The sequence below is a fragment of the Balaenoptera acutorostrata genome, chromosome 3 (assembly GCF_949987535.1).
Source record: "Balaenoptera acutorostrata chromosome 3, mBalAcu1.1, whole genome shotgun sequence".
NCBI classification, from domain to species: domain Eukaryota; kingdom Metazoa; phylum Chordata; class Mammalia; order Artiodactyla; family Balaenopteridae; genus Balaenoptera; species Balaenoptera acutorostrata.
The window spans coordinates 31,988,733-32,004,441 of NC_080066.1; the positions used below are offsets into that span (position 1 = coordinate 31,988,733).

Below are 15,709 nucleotides of genomic sequence, written 5' to 3' on the forward strand. Positions count from 1 at the left end.
TGGCTGACCCTCGAGGGGCTCCACGGCCAGGGTCAAATCAGGCTGTCCCTTCCATCTCAGGCACCTTGGTCGTTGCTCTGCAGATGAGCAACCTTCTCCCAGGTGGGCAGGGCTAGGGGTGCCAGAGGAGGGGAGGGGATAATGGGAGAGGGGAGGCACCGGGAGGGGACCCCTCCCTGTCAGTCCATCAGCAGCTGTGGTCCACACGTGGACACATCGGGGACTGTCACCAGCCAGGCAGAGGCAGAAGCCACGCCCAACAGAGGGAACAGGGCGTCTAGCACAAGGCAGCAGCCTCCACCCTGCCCCTCAGGGCTCCTGACCAGGGAACTTTCGTTTCTACCATCTCATGCCATCTGCTCCCCTGGTGAATATGGTCCCAGGGTCCATCTCTTGCAGAGGGTCACCTGACCGACCCTCCCAAGTCACCTGCCCTCCCTGCAGTGACCATTAGTGACCAGTAGATGGCGTCACTCTGTTCTGGGGGAAAGTGCAGGTGGTCCCAGGAGCCCTGGGGTCACCGTCCGCCCCACACCCCTAGCCAGCACCCAGGGCCTGGTCCTCAGCAAGTGTCCCCATGCCCTGTCTGTGGTGTGGGGGTGGGGTCACATGACACTCCATGCCCCCCGCACCCTGGGGGTGAGGGTAGACTTTCTGAGGCCTCTGTATTCTAATGCTCCCCTTGCCAGTTCCCCAGAGGGGTCCTGGTCAGCTCCCTGGACCATTCTGTCTCACTCCACGCCCCAGAGTAGCCTTACTAAAGGCTGGCCCCATGTCCCCACCAGATCTGGAGCCCACCTGGGGGCACAGACTCCTGTTGTGAAGGGCGCCCCATCCCAGGCAGTGGGGTCCACCACTCGCACCCATGGACACCTGCTCCCTGGGAAGAGGCCAGGGAGGGACTGGGGGCTTTGTTACAACTCCCGCAGAGGCCGCCCTCCATGGGGCAGGGGGGGTCTTCTCACTCTTGCTTTGATCCTTCTTCAAAGAGGAAACAGTACACATGACAGTGCCTCCAGCACCTTCCCGCCACTCAGACCCCCACCCAGCCCCACTCGAGTTAGGATGCAGAGAGGAGTGGCCAGCGCGGGGGATGGAGGTGGGTACTTCAGCTTCACAGCCACAGCTGTCAACTCCAATCACCAAATGCAGAACCAAGGATCAAAAGGCTTCATTCTAAGACTAAAGCAGCTGGTCCTGCATGTTTGGGTATAAACTGTCCTTATTTTGCTCAACTCTTGAAGGAACCCGAAGCTGAGACAGAACAACAAAAGAACAGAGAGAGAGCTTTGCAGGAGATTCGGTCTCCCCAGAGGGTGATTTCTCCATTAACTATCTTTGCATGACAATACATGTACATGCACGTATCAGAATGTCTCTGCACAGCCTGGATAAGAAGTAAGGCGCTCAGTGTGTTCCCCGCTGGAGGAAGCCTTCGTCTGAAACACCCGTTGGAGAACCAGAAGCCCCACTGGCTTCTCTGAACAGGGAAGGGGTGGGAGGTCCCCAGGGCCATGCCTTGGAGCTCCCGGCCCTGCCGCGTTTGGGGGATTATCCTGACGGTGGGGGGTGGACAAGGCTTCCAGCCAGTGGCCTGGCCCCAGGAGCTCTCATTCAGCTGTGCCTGCTTCTCCCTGGGGTCTTGCAGGGGGTGGCCGGGTGGAGCCAGAGCACAGCCTTGGATGGGACTGTGGGTGTGAGTCCAGAAAGCCTCCGAGTGCAGCCCCACCCCAACACACCAGACTCCTGGGCAACTTCCATCCCATCCGGCCTGCAACAAGCTCATGAAGCAGACCTCAGTGTCCTAATTTTACAAAGAAGCACGGTCTATGTGGAGTCAAATAATTTTGCCCAAGATCAGTCACTGACTCAGGCACAAAGCATTTCTAAGTTCTTGTCCACGAGGCCCTGTGTGCCCAAAGACACGGAGCCCACAGTCACAAAGTAGATGCATCAGGATGGCCCATGGTGAGTGGCACAAAGACAGGACACAGTGGCCGGGGAGGAGCAGCAGGGAAGCCCGCCCTTGGGAGGGATCTGGGGCGGCTGCCCTCTGAGCTGAGCTCTGGAGGGTGTAAGGGAATCAACAAGCCACAGAGGGAGAGGAGGAGAGAGCTTCTCAGGCTGAGGCAAGAACAGGTGCAAAGGCCCTGGGGTGGCAGGGAGATGTGCAAACTGCTGGATGCAGGGGGTGGGCCAGCAGTTAGGATAAACTGAGGTTGCAGAGCAAGTGCCGGCCAGATATGAGGATCCTGGGGCTACACCCAGGACTGTCACTCCAGGGTATCAGTCAGGGAAGGAGCCCAAGCTCTCTGTCTTTAGAAAGTAACTCAGGCTGCAGACAGGCAAACAGCATAGGGGAGGGAGGGAAAAAAGCTGGGAGGCTACTGAAGGAGTCCTAGCAAGCAAGTGATGATGAGGATGAGGATGGTGATGGTGGTGATGATGATGATGATGATGGTGGTGATAATGATGGTGATGATGATGATGATGATGGTGATGGTGATGGTGATGATGATGGTGATGATGATGATGGTGATGGTGATGGTGATGATTATGACGTGGAACAGGGTGATGAACAGACAGCGACAGATTGATTCACCCTGGAGGTTCAATCAGTAGGACCTGGAGGGGGCTTGGAAGAGGAAGGATGGAGAGCTAGAGAGCTCACTGCAGGGCTGGATGGATACAGCTGCTACTCACTGAGAAGAGGACCCTGGGAGAGTTCTGAGCTTAGGGGGCGGGGAGGATTCTGAGCAAGTTTAGCGGCAGGAGCCTGGAGTCCCCCAAAAGAAGCTCAGGGGGCAGCTGGACTCAGGAGACCCAGGGAACTGCATGTCGGTGCCAAGTAAAGCTGCAGGCATGGGAGAGTCACCAAGGGGAGGAGGGCGCCGGGTGGGGGCAGGGCTCTGCTGAGCTCCAACGCTCTCTGTCCAGGCGGTGGAAGGTGACCGGCAAAACAGAAAAAGAAGGGCACACAGACAGAGAAGGTGGAGGGAGGCCAGGAAAAGCAGGGCTTTAGATAGGGAGGCATGCCCAGCTGTGCGGCGCTGGTGGGAGGAGAAAGGTGCCCCAGTGCTTATGGGGCAGTGACCTTGCATATGGGTTGAAGGGTGTGAGGGAGGAACAGAGAAGGAGGCAGCCAGTCCCAAGTCCCAGTTAAGAAGCAGAGGAAGTGAGCATGGGGGTGTGGACGGACGCAGGGCAGGACACTGTGTTCAGAAGCCAGTGGCCAGGAGCGTGGAAGATACAGGGGAGGAAAGATGTCAGATGGGCTGGGGATCCAAAAGGCAGAGGGGGACCTGACTCCACCGGGAGGAGGGGCATAGCCCTGACTGGACAGGGCGGGAAGGATAGACAGGGAGCAGGCGGGGCACGGAGGCCACGTCCAGGAAGCACCCAGATCATGGAAGAGCTGGCCTGGGAAGGGCCTGGAACAGGGAGAGGAGGCAAGAAGGAGAAACATGAGACTGGGCAGACCCGGGGATGGTGTCTGGCCCCGGGTGGGCTCTGCCTGCCCCCAATACCTTGCCCACCGCATCGGCCTGTCCCAGAGCCAGACGCCCCAACACAGCCAGGGTGCTGCCTCTGAGAAGCCGTGCGAGGGCAAAGGTGATCCTGTAAGGCTGATGTAAAAGAGAAGACGCTGTCTGAAAGCCAGACCATGGGACACTCCCGGGGAGAGGCCACGCCTGGGTCTGCAGGCAGGTGGCAGCATCACTGAGGAAAGGGCTGAGGGATCCACAGGGCCGAGCATTAGACACTGGCTGGAGATAAAGTCACTGACCACTGGGAGGAAGCGACTCAAAAACAGGGAGTCAAGGAAAAAAAGGTCAAAGCCAAGCCTGATACAGTGCGTAAATCTGCCCACGACAGGTCGTGGGCAGAAGCTTCTTGTACTTGGGAGAATTCCTTCCCAGAAAAAGCAGAATGAATACAAAAACTGGCAAAAATAGGAAAAGGCGTATGCATGCGGTTGTTTCCTGCAGCCCTATTTGTAACAGCAAAAAAACTGGAAACCAGCCAAAGGCTCCTCCAGAGGGAACATCCAACTGCACGGGGGTTGGGAGGGTCTCCCGAGCGGCAGAGTCCTCCACACACCGCCCTGCCCTGCCCAGCGTGGAACTCGTCATTTGCAGGATTCAGGATTAAGTTAAAAAAGCAGGATGGAGAGAAGGGGGTTACCCAACTCATTACCCAAGAAAGGGGAAGATATGCTTATAAAAAAAGTATGTGAAATGTCAAAAATGCTCAACTGCAGTGGGAGGAAAGGACTGAGGGGAGAGGGGTAATAGGGAAAGGAACTGAATATCTGTGCATATACGCTGTTATGTATGTTTGATTTTTGAACCATGTAAGTACTTTATATAATTATAAAAGAAGATTAAATTTTAAAAAGTAAATTCCTAAGATTTAAAAGAAAAATGAATCTAAATGTGTATCCAGTTATGACCTAATCACAAAGAGAAGAACCATTCCGAATGATTGTCAAAGGCAGTGATTTGCTGGTACATCCCTTGTGAGCTATACTCTAAAGACAGAAGTCAATGCAAACAAATCTTTACTGTATCTATACTGTAATCCAGAGTCCTCGGTGACATTGGTATTGCTATTCTGTGACTGCTGTATGATTAGTGGAATAAAACAAATGCAGAATTATGTTGGTGACCTTGAGACTAGGGATTTGGGACATAGGAAAAGGAAGATACAAATGTAAAAAACCCTATAGTGCTAGCAAAGCATCAGTATGAATCATGATGTATTTTATCTTAAAAATATACAGAATATTAGTTACTTATATATACATATATACATATGGGTAATTAATTATCCCCAAAGTTAGCCGCTAAAATGATACACATTTATTATCTCAGTTTTGTGGGTGGGGAATCTGGGTGTGGCTTAACTGGGTGCCTCTGGTCAGGGTCTCTCTCAAGGCTGGAATCACCATGACAATCAGGGCTGTAGCCATCTTAACAGGAGAGGATCCACTTCCAAGTTCACTTATAGGGCTGCTGGCCAGAGACCCCACGTGGGCATCTATCTGACAGAGCCACTCAAAACGTGGCAGAGTAGGTAAGCAAGAGAGAGCAGGAAAGAAGTCACAGGCTTTCTGTAACCTAATCTTGGGAAGGACATCCCTTCTGTCATATTCTGTCCACTAGAAGCGAGTCAATAAGTCCAACCTACTCTCAAGGGGAGAGATCACCCAAGGCCACGTATACCAGCAGGTGGGGCTCACTGGGAGCCATCCCACCACAGATACATTTCTTACCCTTCTGACCAAATCAGTAGCAATGAGCACCCACAGTGAGCAGATTATAGTCTCTAAGTACGATTTCCCAGGGCTCCTGTTAGAAACAACTTGTCCTAGTCCTGAAGCGAGAGGTGTTTAAGATGAGCCTGGAATATCTAGTCATACCAGAAAGCAAGGAAGCTACCAGAGACGACAGGGGTCATGTTGACAGGACTCGGGAACCAACCTCGGGAGGCTCCCACTGGCCAAAGACAGGACAACCTCAACCCCAATAAGGGTAACATCCAAGACGCAGTGTGACATGCCCACCGTGCTTCAACCCTAGAGTCCCTGATCGTGCTGATCTTTAGAGGTTGTCAGGGAAACTTATTAATTTAAAATTTTTTAAATAAAGAGAAGGAATCAAGTAGTTAACGAGCTTTTCCTATATGAACTGTACTCTGGGTAACTGAATATTTGATGAGGGCAAGCTTCTCTGCAGAGGAAAACTCCAGATAATCAAGAAGAAATGAGAAATGATGGAAGTAGAACACCATCATTTTGCAACCTCTAATCAATTAACGGGTCTAGACAATGATCATTAATGGCTGCTAATATTACAAAGAGAGAAACAAAGAGCCAGCATGTGCCTCCTGATGGAAAAACACAATAACTATGAAGGTTGGGGTTTTTTGCCCCAAACAACCAGACTAAATCTGATCAAGCCTCTTTATCTAAACACCCAACATTTTACAGCAGTAACCCCAGGAGGATGCAATCAGCAAAATCCACGCTGCAGGGCACTCCGTGAAACAAATGATACAGATTCTTCCACAAGAGCAGCAACAAAAATACTGTAAATGAGAAAAAAGAGAGATGGATAGAGAACCTATAAAATAAGACACATAAGAGAATGGGACACATAGCTGATCTCAATGCATGGCCCTTGTCCGGACCCTCCTACAGATAGGCACACTGTAATCTGGGGAAAGGCAAACACTGCCTGGGGATTTAATGATACAAAGAAATGATTATTTTATTTTAGTTGTGGTAATAGTATTGCAATATCTTTAAACACAAACTTCCTATCTTTTAGAGATACACATTCGAAACATTTAAAGAGGATAGTGAGATCTGAGGTTTGCTTTAGAATAATCTAGGAGAGGGTGGGGATGTAGATGAAGCAAGACTGGCCGTGAGCAGGTCGAGACTGAAGCTGAGGGCACAGGAAGTTCATCATAGTATTCTCTCTTCTTTTGTATACGTTTGAAATTTTTTATGATAAAAAATTAAAGGGATGCATCACCCCAAAACGTATCATTTTAAAAGAAATCACTATTCTATAGCATTGTTCCTTGTATTCTACCCAATCAATTAGACAAGAGGAAAAAGTAACAGAAAACAAGAGTGGAAGCAGCAAAAATCATTCTTATTTGCAGACGGCATGACTGTGTACCAAGAAGAACCCAAGAAAACAACTAAAAATCTACTCAAAAAAGAAAAGAATTCATTAAGGCAGTTGTTCCAAATTTAATATATTAAAAAATCAATAGCTTTCTTTGTAGCTACAAATAGTAATATGTTAGAAAAAATAACAAAGCAAGAGATAAGATTTACAAAAGCAATAAAAGGGATAAAACACCAAGGAATAAACTAACAACATGTGTGTTGGATTTTTACGAAAAAAATTTTATTGATGAAGATAAAAAAGCTGGAATAAATGGAAAGATAAGTCCTTTTCTGGCTAAGATGCTATATTGTAAAGCTGACACTTCCCCTATATAGATAAATTTAATGCATGGCATGCCAAATTAAAAAACCAATAGGAATTTTTATTGCATAACTAGATAAACTGATTCTGAAGTTTCTATGGAAAAATAAATATGTAAGAGGATCCAGGGAATTTGTGATCAGGAATGATGGTGGTTAAGGGGAAGAACTAGCTGTACCAGGGAATAAAACGCAGCATAAATCCAGGAAAGCAAGCAGCCTGGTTCTGGAACCTGAGTGGGCAAATCAGTGTAACAGATCCAGAAACAGCCCTACATGTACATGGCAAATTTCATGTATGATGAAGGCTGCATTTCAAACCAGTGGAAAAAAAGATTCATTGAATAGCTTTGGCACAACGGGTTAGCTGTCTCATTTGAAATGTAACTTTTCCTGGATCCATATACCAAAATAAATTCCAAATAAATCAAATATTTAATTAATTTAAAATAAAATCATAAAAGCTCTAGAAGAAAACTTTATCTTAAAAATATCTTAGGACTGTGAAGGTCATACTAATCTCAAAAACTCAGTAACCTCAAAGGAAAAAGATGAATACACTTGACTACATAAAATGTTCAGCAAATTTTAAAATGTACCAAAAAAAAAAAGAAATTCAAAAGACAACTGTAACCTGGGGGAAACTTTTGCAATATAAATCAAAGGGCTAATTTCCTTTATATGTAAAGAACAGCACAAATAAATAAGAAACACCAAAAGTCTGATAGAGGGATGGGCAAAGGAAATAAACATGCAATGCACAGGGCAAGAAACACAAACAGCTTATAAGCATAGGAAAATGGTATCTGGGATTCACTTCTGATGAAAAATATGCACGTGAAACTACCAAGATACCACTTTCCACCCATCAGCCTGGGGCTAAGAGCAAACAGGGGGATGGCACACAGTACAGGTGACCCACATGCTCACAAACGATGGACAGCCATGTGACCTCTCTACCTCTTGGGAAAGCAATCTGGTCATCTTTATCCAAGCAGGCGTGATGCTAACCTGTAACCCCGCTCTATCCAGGAAGCGCTTTTCTAAAACAACTCACACCATGGGACTTCCCTGGTGGCGCCGTGGTTAAGAATCTGCCTGCCAATTCAGGGGACACGGGTTCAAGCCCTGGTCTGGGAAGATCCCACATGCCGTGGAGCAACTATGCCCACACGCCACAACTACTGAGCCTGTGCTCTAGAGCCCATGAGCCACAACTACTGAGGCCTGTGCCCCTAGAGCCCGTGCTCCACAACAAGAGAAGCCACCGCAATGAGAAGCCCGCGCACTGCAATGAAGACTAGCCCGACACAACTAGAGAAAGTCTGCGCACAGCAACGAAGACCCAATGCAACCAAAAAAAAAAAAAAAAAAAAGAAAGAAAGAGAAGAAAATAACTCAACTCACACCTGATCGCAAGTACTCACCCACGAGGCTGCTCAGTGCTGCACGGAGCGGAAACCATGTAACCATCAGTCCAGAGGGGGCTGATTAATACCCCATCGTACGGCATCATACGGCATCGCACGGCCACGTCACTGACTCCTGTGTTACCACTTGAATAATTAGGTGAATTTATAGTTGTTGTCTCTACCAAGAAATCTATCAAGAAGTGAAATCTACCAAGACGTGAGAGAGCTAAGTGCAGACCCATGTGGCCCATATCTATTTTAAGAAAAAGGTCTAAAATCAACTATACTTCAATAAAATATTAAAAAATAAATAAAAAGCTCCATGTATAGTCTTATATATGTCCAGGAAATTTCTGGCAGGATTCACAGGAAATTTGACAACGGCTTCTACTGCAGAGGGATTAGGGGTCTGGGACGTGCAGATAGAAAAGGAGAAGGTACCACAGGGATTTCCAGGGTAGAAATTATTTTTCAATCTTATGGCTCTTGGCTTGATCCAAGCACTATTCAGAGAAAGCTTAACAAACCTCTATTGGTGAATAAATGTTCCCATTTAAAAACAGGTCCAAGCCCTATTCATGCTGACCAAATGCAATACTGGAGACAAGATCTCACATGGTTTTGTTTGTTTCTAACAAGGAGAAGTCTTTTTGGTTTTCCTAAGCCCTCTTTGGAACGCTCCGCTCCCTTCTGACTCCCACCCTCCGGCCAATAGCACCCCGGACTCAGGGGGCCTGTGTGTCCACCCAGGCCTGCTCTGGGCTCGGGAGCCCTGCCCCTGTCACACGCTGACGAGGAGGAGGTGAGAGCTGCCTTCAACTCAGGAGTCTTATCTGGACAGGTTCACCCCAATTGCTTACTTTAAGAGCAAACCAAGGCTCAGATCTGAAGTGCCCAGTGTATGAATATAGCCAAGTGGCTTCATCACCACTGTGAGGACCCCTCAGAGAGGGAAGGTGTGAGGTGAGCTCAGCCCGAGGCCTGGAAGTCGGGGGATGAGGCCCCCGTGATCTCCCAGCACCCAGGGTGGGACATTGACAGGTTCAGACAACAGGGTGTAAGGACCCCTTTAAGGGGCCCTGGATTGGAGGACCAGCGGCATCTGAGCACGAGCCCGGGGTCTTGGTGGGGTGTGGGTGGTCCGGGACACCGCACGGGAGCCTTGGCTGCTGGACCGGGGGAGAGCAGTGTGAGGAACAGAACACCATCGATCAGCCTTTGTTTGGCGCTGAAGCTGCTGCTGTGGGGCTCCATCGCCCGAGACCAGCACCAGCCTTTGGGTTTTAATAAGCACATGTCTGGTTTGATAGAAAAGCTAGACTTTCACATATACTCGTTCCGAAGCAGGTGACCCTCTGGCCCCTGTGGACGCATGCTGCCACCTCCACGGCCCGCGGGAGGGAACACCCTGGCCTTCCTGCTGCTCCTTGCCGCCTGGGATGCCTCCCCACGGGACGCTGGGAGAGCTCTGTGCAGGGGTCCACCCTCCACAGGTACCCTGCAGTGTCAACCTTCCAAACCAAGAGGGTCCGAGAGGGCCAGCGTCTTCCCACAGACGGTGGTCACCGGGGGGGGGGGCTCTTCCCTCAGTGACTCGGTGACTCTGAGCCTGAGTGGGGCCAGCAGCTCTGATATCCAGAAGGTTATCCTCAGTGGACTCCCCAGAACTGGAGCCGTGCATCTTCACCAGGTGAAGGCGCCCCCGCTCCTGCTGCATGCGGCGGGCTGCTCGGATAGTACAGCAGGGCGCGGCGAGCTCAGACCCCAGCCCGGTTCCCAGCCCAGGTTCCCACCCCGGCTGTGCAGGGACCACCTGACCATGTGTCCTCTCTGAGCCTCGGTTTACTCATCTGTGGCAGCACCGTCCCTGGGGGTTGCTACGAGGTCACCGAGTCAGCGTGGTTAAGGCATCAGTGCCGTGCCGGGCCCAAGTAGCGCTGACAAGGACTATCTGGCCCGTTACTGATGGTGGTGAATAAAGGCGTTATTAGGGAGTCAGGAAACCAGCTCGGCGAGGAGGGCGGGCTGTCAAGTACCCAGACATGCGTCCAAGGCCCGGCTCCGCCCTTTGGCAGCCATGGGGCCTCGGAGGAGCCTCACTGCTTCCTAACCTGTGAGTTAGGCTGACGTGAAGGAGATACACAGGGCCCAGCACAGGGACTGGCACACACCCAGCGCCCGAGACATGTGAAGACGGCATCGCTGTAACTGTTAACTATCATCTTGCATTATTACTAACGATATAGGATGTGAAGTAAGGCATGAGTTGGGGCCGAAGGCTCTCCCTCATCAAGGCTCCAGGAAGGTTTCCCGCAGTGCAGAGCTGGCACAAGGCCCACTCCTCCTCAAGGTCACAGTGGGTCTTCTCAGCCCTTGAGACCTCGGGCCGCAGTTACTGAACGTGCCCGAAGGCTCCCCCGCACTTGGAATGCTCGCCTGCCAGACGGGGTGTGGCCGACACCGAGGGCATGTCCCCTCCAGCCCCCTCTCCAGACCTGCTCCCCCCCTCCCTGGAAGCCCAGTGGTCCAGGCAACCCTGAGGCTCAGGGTGCAGTCACTGGCACATCTCTGGCCGATGGGAGACAAAGAGGTCCTCAGGGACTTTAAGGTTCAACTCAGCACTCAGAGTCACGAGGGCTCCTAAGTCCAACCAGACGTGGGGCTGCCCCCTCAGAGGGAAAAAGGCAGGACGCACAGTCTGTCGGCTGGATTCTTCCGAGAGTCCACGCAGCGTCCACACAGCCGCCCAGGGGCTCGCCTCGAGCACGAGGGTAAGAAACGCCCATCAGGGAGGGTGTGTGGAGCCGTCCCAGTGTCCCAGGAGACAACATCTCTTACGCTCACTCCATGGGTACGGCTTCCAGGGGCCCCTCGAGGGACACATCCGGTTACAAGGCACCCTCCACGGGAAGTCCAAAGCCTTGTACCCCCCAAGGATGCGTCTTCCTTCGAGACGCAGTCACCATCTTTCCCATCTCTACCACGGCTGGTGTGGACTCTTGCCCTTGTCTCTCTGCTTCCTGCCCGGAACAGGAAGTGGTGTCCGGAAGGATACGGACACTGGCTGGGGCTGAGGTGACCCGCCCGAGGAGAAGGCCGATCCCCGTGTCACGAACCCGTGGAGCCAGCAGCCACTCGCCTCTGGACCTCTGTACACAACAAGCTTCCCAGTTTGGACAAGCTCCCAGCAGGTGCATGGAAACGCATTCCTAACTGATCAAGGTGTCTGATTTGGGGGTGGTTTCCCCACATTCATTCCATCCTAGGGTGTTTCATCATTATCTCTTCCTGTTCCTGAGTCAGACTTTTGGTCCTTCAAGTCTTTGTTGAATATGAATCCTCTGCTATGAAGGGGTGTGTGTTTGCTTTAAGATCGCTACGTTTTCGTAACAGTCGAAGGGCTTCTCTTCCATAGGACACTCAAAAGTAAGGCGGTCCACACTGGTATGAGCTGGTCACGAGCAGCCTTAGCCAGTCTGGGTTGGTTGGAGGCAGCTGTTTTGATTTGGTCTAGAACAGTCAGCTGGTACAGAGCGGGGAGTCTTCTGGAAGTCTGACTGCTAGAGGTATGACTCGGGGCACCCAGGCATTGACTCTGCTTCCTGGTCCCTCCCCCTCCCCTCCTTGCAGGTGTGAGGCTGATTCAAGCCAGGGGAGCCTCATGTGCAAATCATCCCCCCAGACAGTTTGAGGGAGTCCTGCCCAAATGGCACCATGAAATATGCTGAAAAGTGAGCTTTGGGACTTCCCTGGAGGTCCAGTGGTTAGGGCTCGGCACTTTCACTGCGCGGGAGTGGGGGGGCCCGGGTTCAATCCCTGGTCAGGGAACTAAGATCCCGCAAGCCGCACGGAGTAGGCAAACAAAAAAAAAGAAAAGTGAGCTTCTTGGATCCACAAGAGCCTCCATCACCAGACCAGTGGACTGGCACAGCCCCATCCCGGCATCCTGATCACCAAGGAGACCGGAGCTGGGATGTACCGCATCCTCCCCCATGAAGGAGATGCTGGGTCCTGCCAGTCACTGGGTCCTGGAACAACCACACTAGCAGGCTGGATTGGGATCATCATAATCTACTGTGACCTGATGAAAACCAGTGTGATCCAGTCTGAACCAGCTAAAACGTACCCCAAACCACATATAAACTGCTGAGCGAAATCCATCTGAGCCTACTGGAATTGGTCAAAATGGGGTCAAGGCTATTTGAATTGTGTAATATTGGTTCCAACAGTTCAAAACTGGTTTTTATCCAGCTGGAACAACACCAAGCCAGTATAATGTGGAACCAGTTGCAACCAGGTTGAGCCAGTGAATTCACTTTTAACCAGTTTGAATTGGGCTAGCCTGATTTAAACCAGGCAGTCCCTTGAAAGGGAATTTGAGGGCTTCAGTTTCCCAGGTTTTTTTAGTTCTTTACTAAAAAAGAAAACCAGGGTAGCAAAAGTCTAAAGTCATTTATTTCTGAAGATTAATTTACCTTGCTCCCATAAATATTCATAAAAATCAATTACCAGCTTATTGAAAGAATTAATAAACTTCACATTGTTTATTGTAACCCACCAGCAAGAGCAGGAATCAGCCTCCTGGCAAAGCAAAGATCCTACTTTTAAGAGGCTCTTTACCGTGTGGTTGGAGGGCGTCCTAAAGGAGTTGCTGGGGGTTCCCTGATGCCCTTCAGACAACAGCCAAGCAGGAGTGCTCCCCACACCAAGAGTGACACAGAACAGATCAGCTGGTTTTTTTTTTTTAATTGAATGTTAAAATGCAATATTAACCTCCTCAAAAGAGACAGGAGAGTGGAAGGAAATGAAGAGTCTTAAAAAAAAAAACTAGCAGTCTGAATTTGGATGCAATTATATCCACCCTAATCAACAGTGTTAGATCGTAATTAGCAGCTTATATAGAGACATTTCAATCTATTAATTCAGTCATCGTGTCATGTGTGAGGCCATTACTGAAAGTGTAATTAAATGGGATGGTCTCCTGTTCCCTAATCAATTGGATCTTCTCCCCTCCCATTGATGACATGGGGCCGAGCACCTTGCCTTATTGTAGAACTGCCTTCCCCTTGAAGGTGTGTTTTCTACACAAGCTTTACGGGAGAAAACCAAAAGTCAAAGTCCCATTTGCTTGGACGTGAAAATATGTCAACTGCCCCCTCAGAGAGAAAATTTAGTCACTTACCAGCCACAAAACTTGGAAATGATGCCACCTTCTTTGTCTGTTAGGAAATATGAAAACACACACACACACAATAGGTTTAAGTAGTTGGCCCATAAGATCTAGGCTAAGATGATTAATTACCATAATTAATGGTGGCGATTAATTATGGTAATTAGTTAATTACCATAATTAATTAATTATGACTGGTCTTCCCAAGAAGTCAGCTCCTTACAGCAAACCAGTGTCTTTCCGGCGCCATGATGTTTGGGTGGGGTACATGTAACCAATTCTCATGGAAAACCTCGGGTACAAAAGGCCATCAGCTAAAACCAGATTAGCATGTCACTGCTAGAAGGAAGACAGCCAGTGGCTCCCTAACTGGTGGGCATGAGAATTTCCAGGCACATCTTTAAAAGCAAGGAAGGAGATCAGACGCCACTGCGTGGGTGGCCACAGTTATTTCATCCAAGTTAGAAAATCTCATCCAAACCATGTTATCCAGAAAAGGGAAATAACTCGCTTAAGGCCTCATTCTAATAACCTCCCCATCATGGCAGTGAAAGTTTACATGGGATTGTTTATTAAAACCACATTGTTGGTTTAGAACCATGGTTCTCAACCCAAGTGATTTTTGTCCCCAAGGGGACATACGACAATTTCTGTAGACCTTTTTGGTTGTCACAACTTGGGGAGGAGGGTTGCTACTAGCATCTAGTGGGTAGAGGCCAGGGATGTGTCTAAACACCCTGTAGTGCAAAGAACGGCCCTTCACAACAAAGAAGGATCTGGCCCCAAATGTCAATGGTGCCACCCTTGAGTAATCCTGTTTTAGAACAGGACTGTCAGATAATGGGGTAGAATGAGTTTCTGTCAAATCGGGGAGCACCAATGACCCCCACGCACCAAAGGCAACACATGGGCACACCGTGGTGTGGGTCTGAGTCAACAGGAAAGGGCCTTCCCTTCCTCCTCCTGCAGGGCCACCGGGCTTTGCCTGATGGGACCCCCCCTCCCCCAGGCACTGGGTGGGACAAGAACATGGTGGAGAGGGCAAGCCCATGAAGACAGGGTGGGCAGCTCCCACATCAGGGCCCTGGGCCAGAACTCTCTTCCTTGGAAAAATTACCTCTAGAATGTTGTTATTGTCAACAGGGCCATTGAGATCAGAGCGCTGCTGCTTCCTCGGCTGCTCCAAGCCATTGCAAACCTGGAAACCGGGAAGTTAAAGACAAAGATGGTGTTTTCACATGTGAGAAAAAACAAAAATACAAAAATACAAAATAAATAAAAATTTAAATTTAAAAAAAGAAAAATAAACCAAGACACAAAACTGGACATACAATATGATACAATTTTGTAAAATGCATGTGTATATAGGTATGTGTGTGTGCATACAGATATAATTTAACTTTTCTGCCAATAATATGTATACTTTTATACTTCTAAAAAGTTATTTGAATCATATTTTCTAATTTCTTGTTTATTATTATTTTTAATGGTGGTAAAATACATATAACAGAAAGTTTGCCATCTTAACCATTTGTAAGTGTACAGTTCAGTGGCATTAAGTACTTTCACATTATTATGCAACGATCACCATCCATCTCCAGAGCTCTTTTCATCTTACAAAACTGAAACTCTGTCCCCATCAAACATTAACTCCCTATTCCCACCCCACCACCAGCCCCCGGTAACCACCAGTTCCCGCTATCAATTTACTCTAAGGAGCGCGTACAAGTGGGGTCATACAAGATTTGTCTTTTTGTGACTGGCTTACTTCACTGAGCAAAATGTCCTCAAGGTTCATCCCTGTTGTAGCAGGTGTCAGAATGTCCTTCCATTTTAAGGCTGAATAATATTCCACCGTTTATATAGACCATTTTTTGTTTATCCATTCATCAGTCCACGCACACCTGGGTTGCGTCCACCTTTTGGCTGTTGTGAATAATGCTGCTACAAACACGGGTGTACAAATATCTCTCAGAGTTCCTGCTTTCAGTTCTTGGGGTATATATATATATATAACCAGAAGTAGGACTGCAGGATCATATGGTAATTTTATTTTTTATCTTTTGAGGAACCACCATACTGTTTTCCACAACAGCTAAGCCATTTTACATTCCCAACAAC

General features: G+C 49.1%; 1 protein-coding gene across 6 annotated transcripts in view; it reads right to left on the reverse strand.

Annotated features, from left to right (window-relative positions):
* APBA2 (amyloid beta precursor protein binding family A member 2) overlaps positions 1-15,709 on the reverse strand; it is a 230,565-nt gene that overhangs the window by 31,130 nt on the left and 183,726 nt on the right. For all 6 annotated transcript variants that reach the window (XM_057544712.1, XM_057544710.1, XM_057544709.1 and 3 more), the window contains 2 exons: positions 14,706-14,786; positions 13,601-13,637 (listed from right to left, as the gene is read on the reverse strand). In XM_057544712.1, the coding sequence (XP_057400695.1) occupies positions 13,601-13,637; positions 14,706-14,786 (118 nt within the window). The remainder of the gene's footprint in view (positions 1-13,600; positions 13,638-14,705; positions 14,787-15,709) is intronic.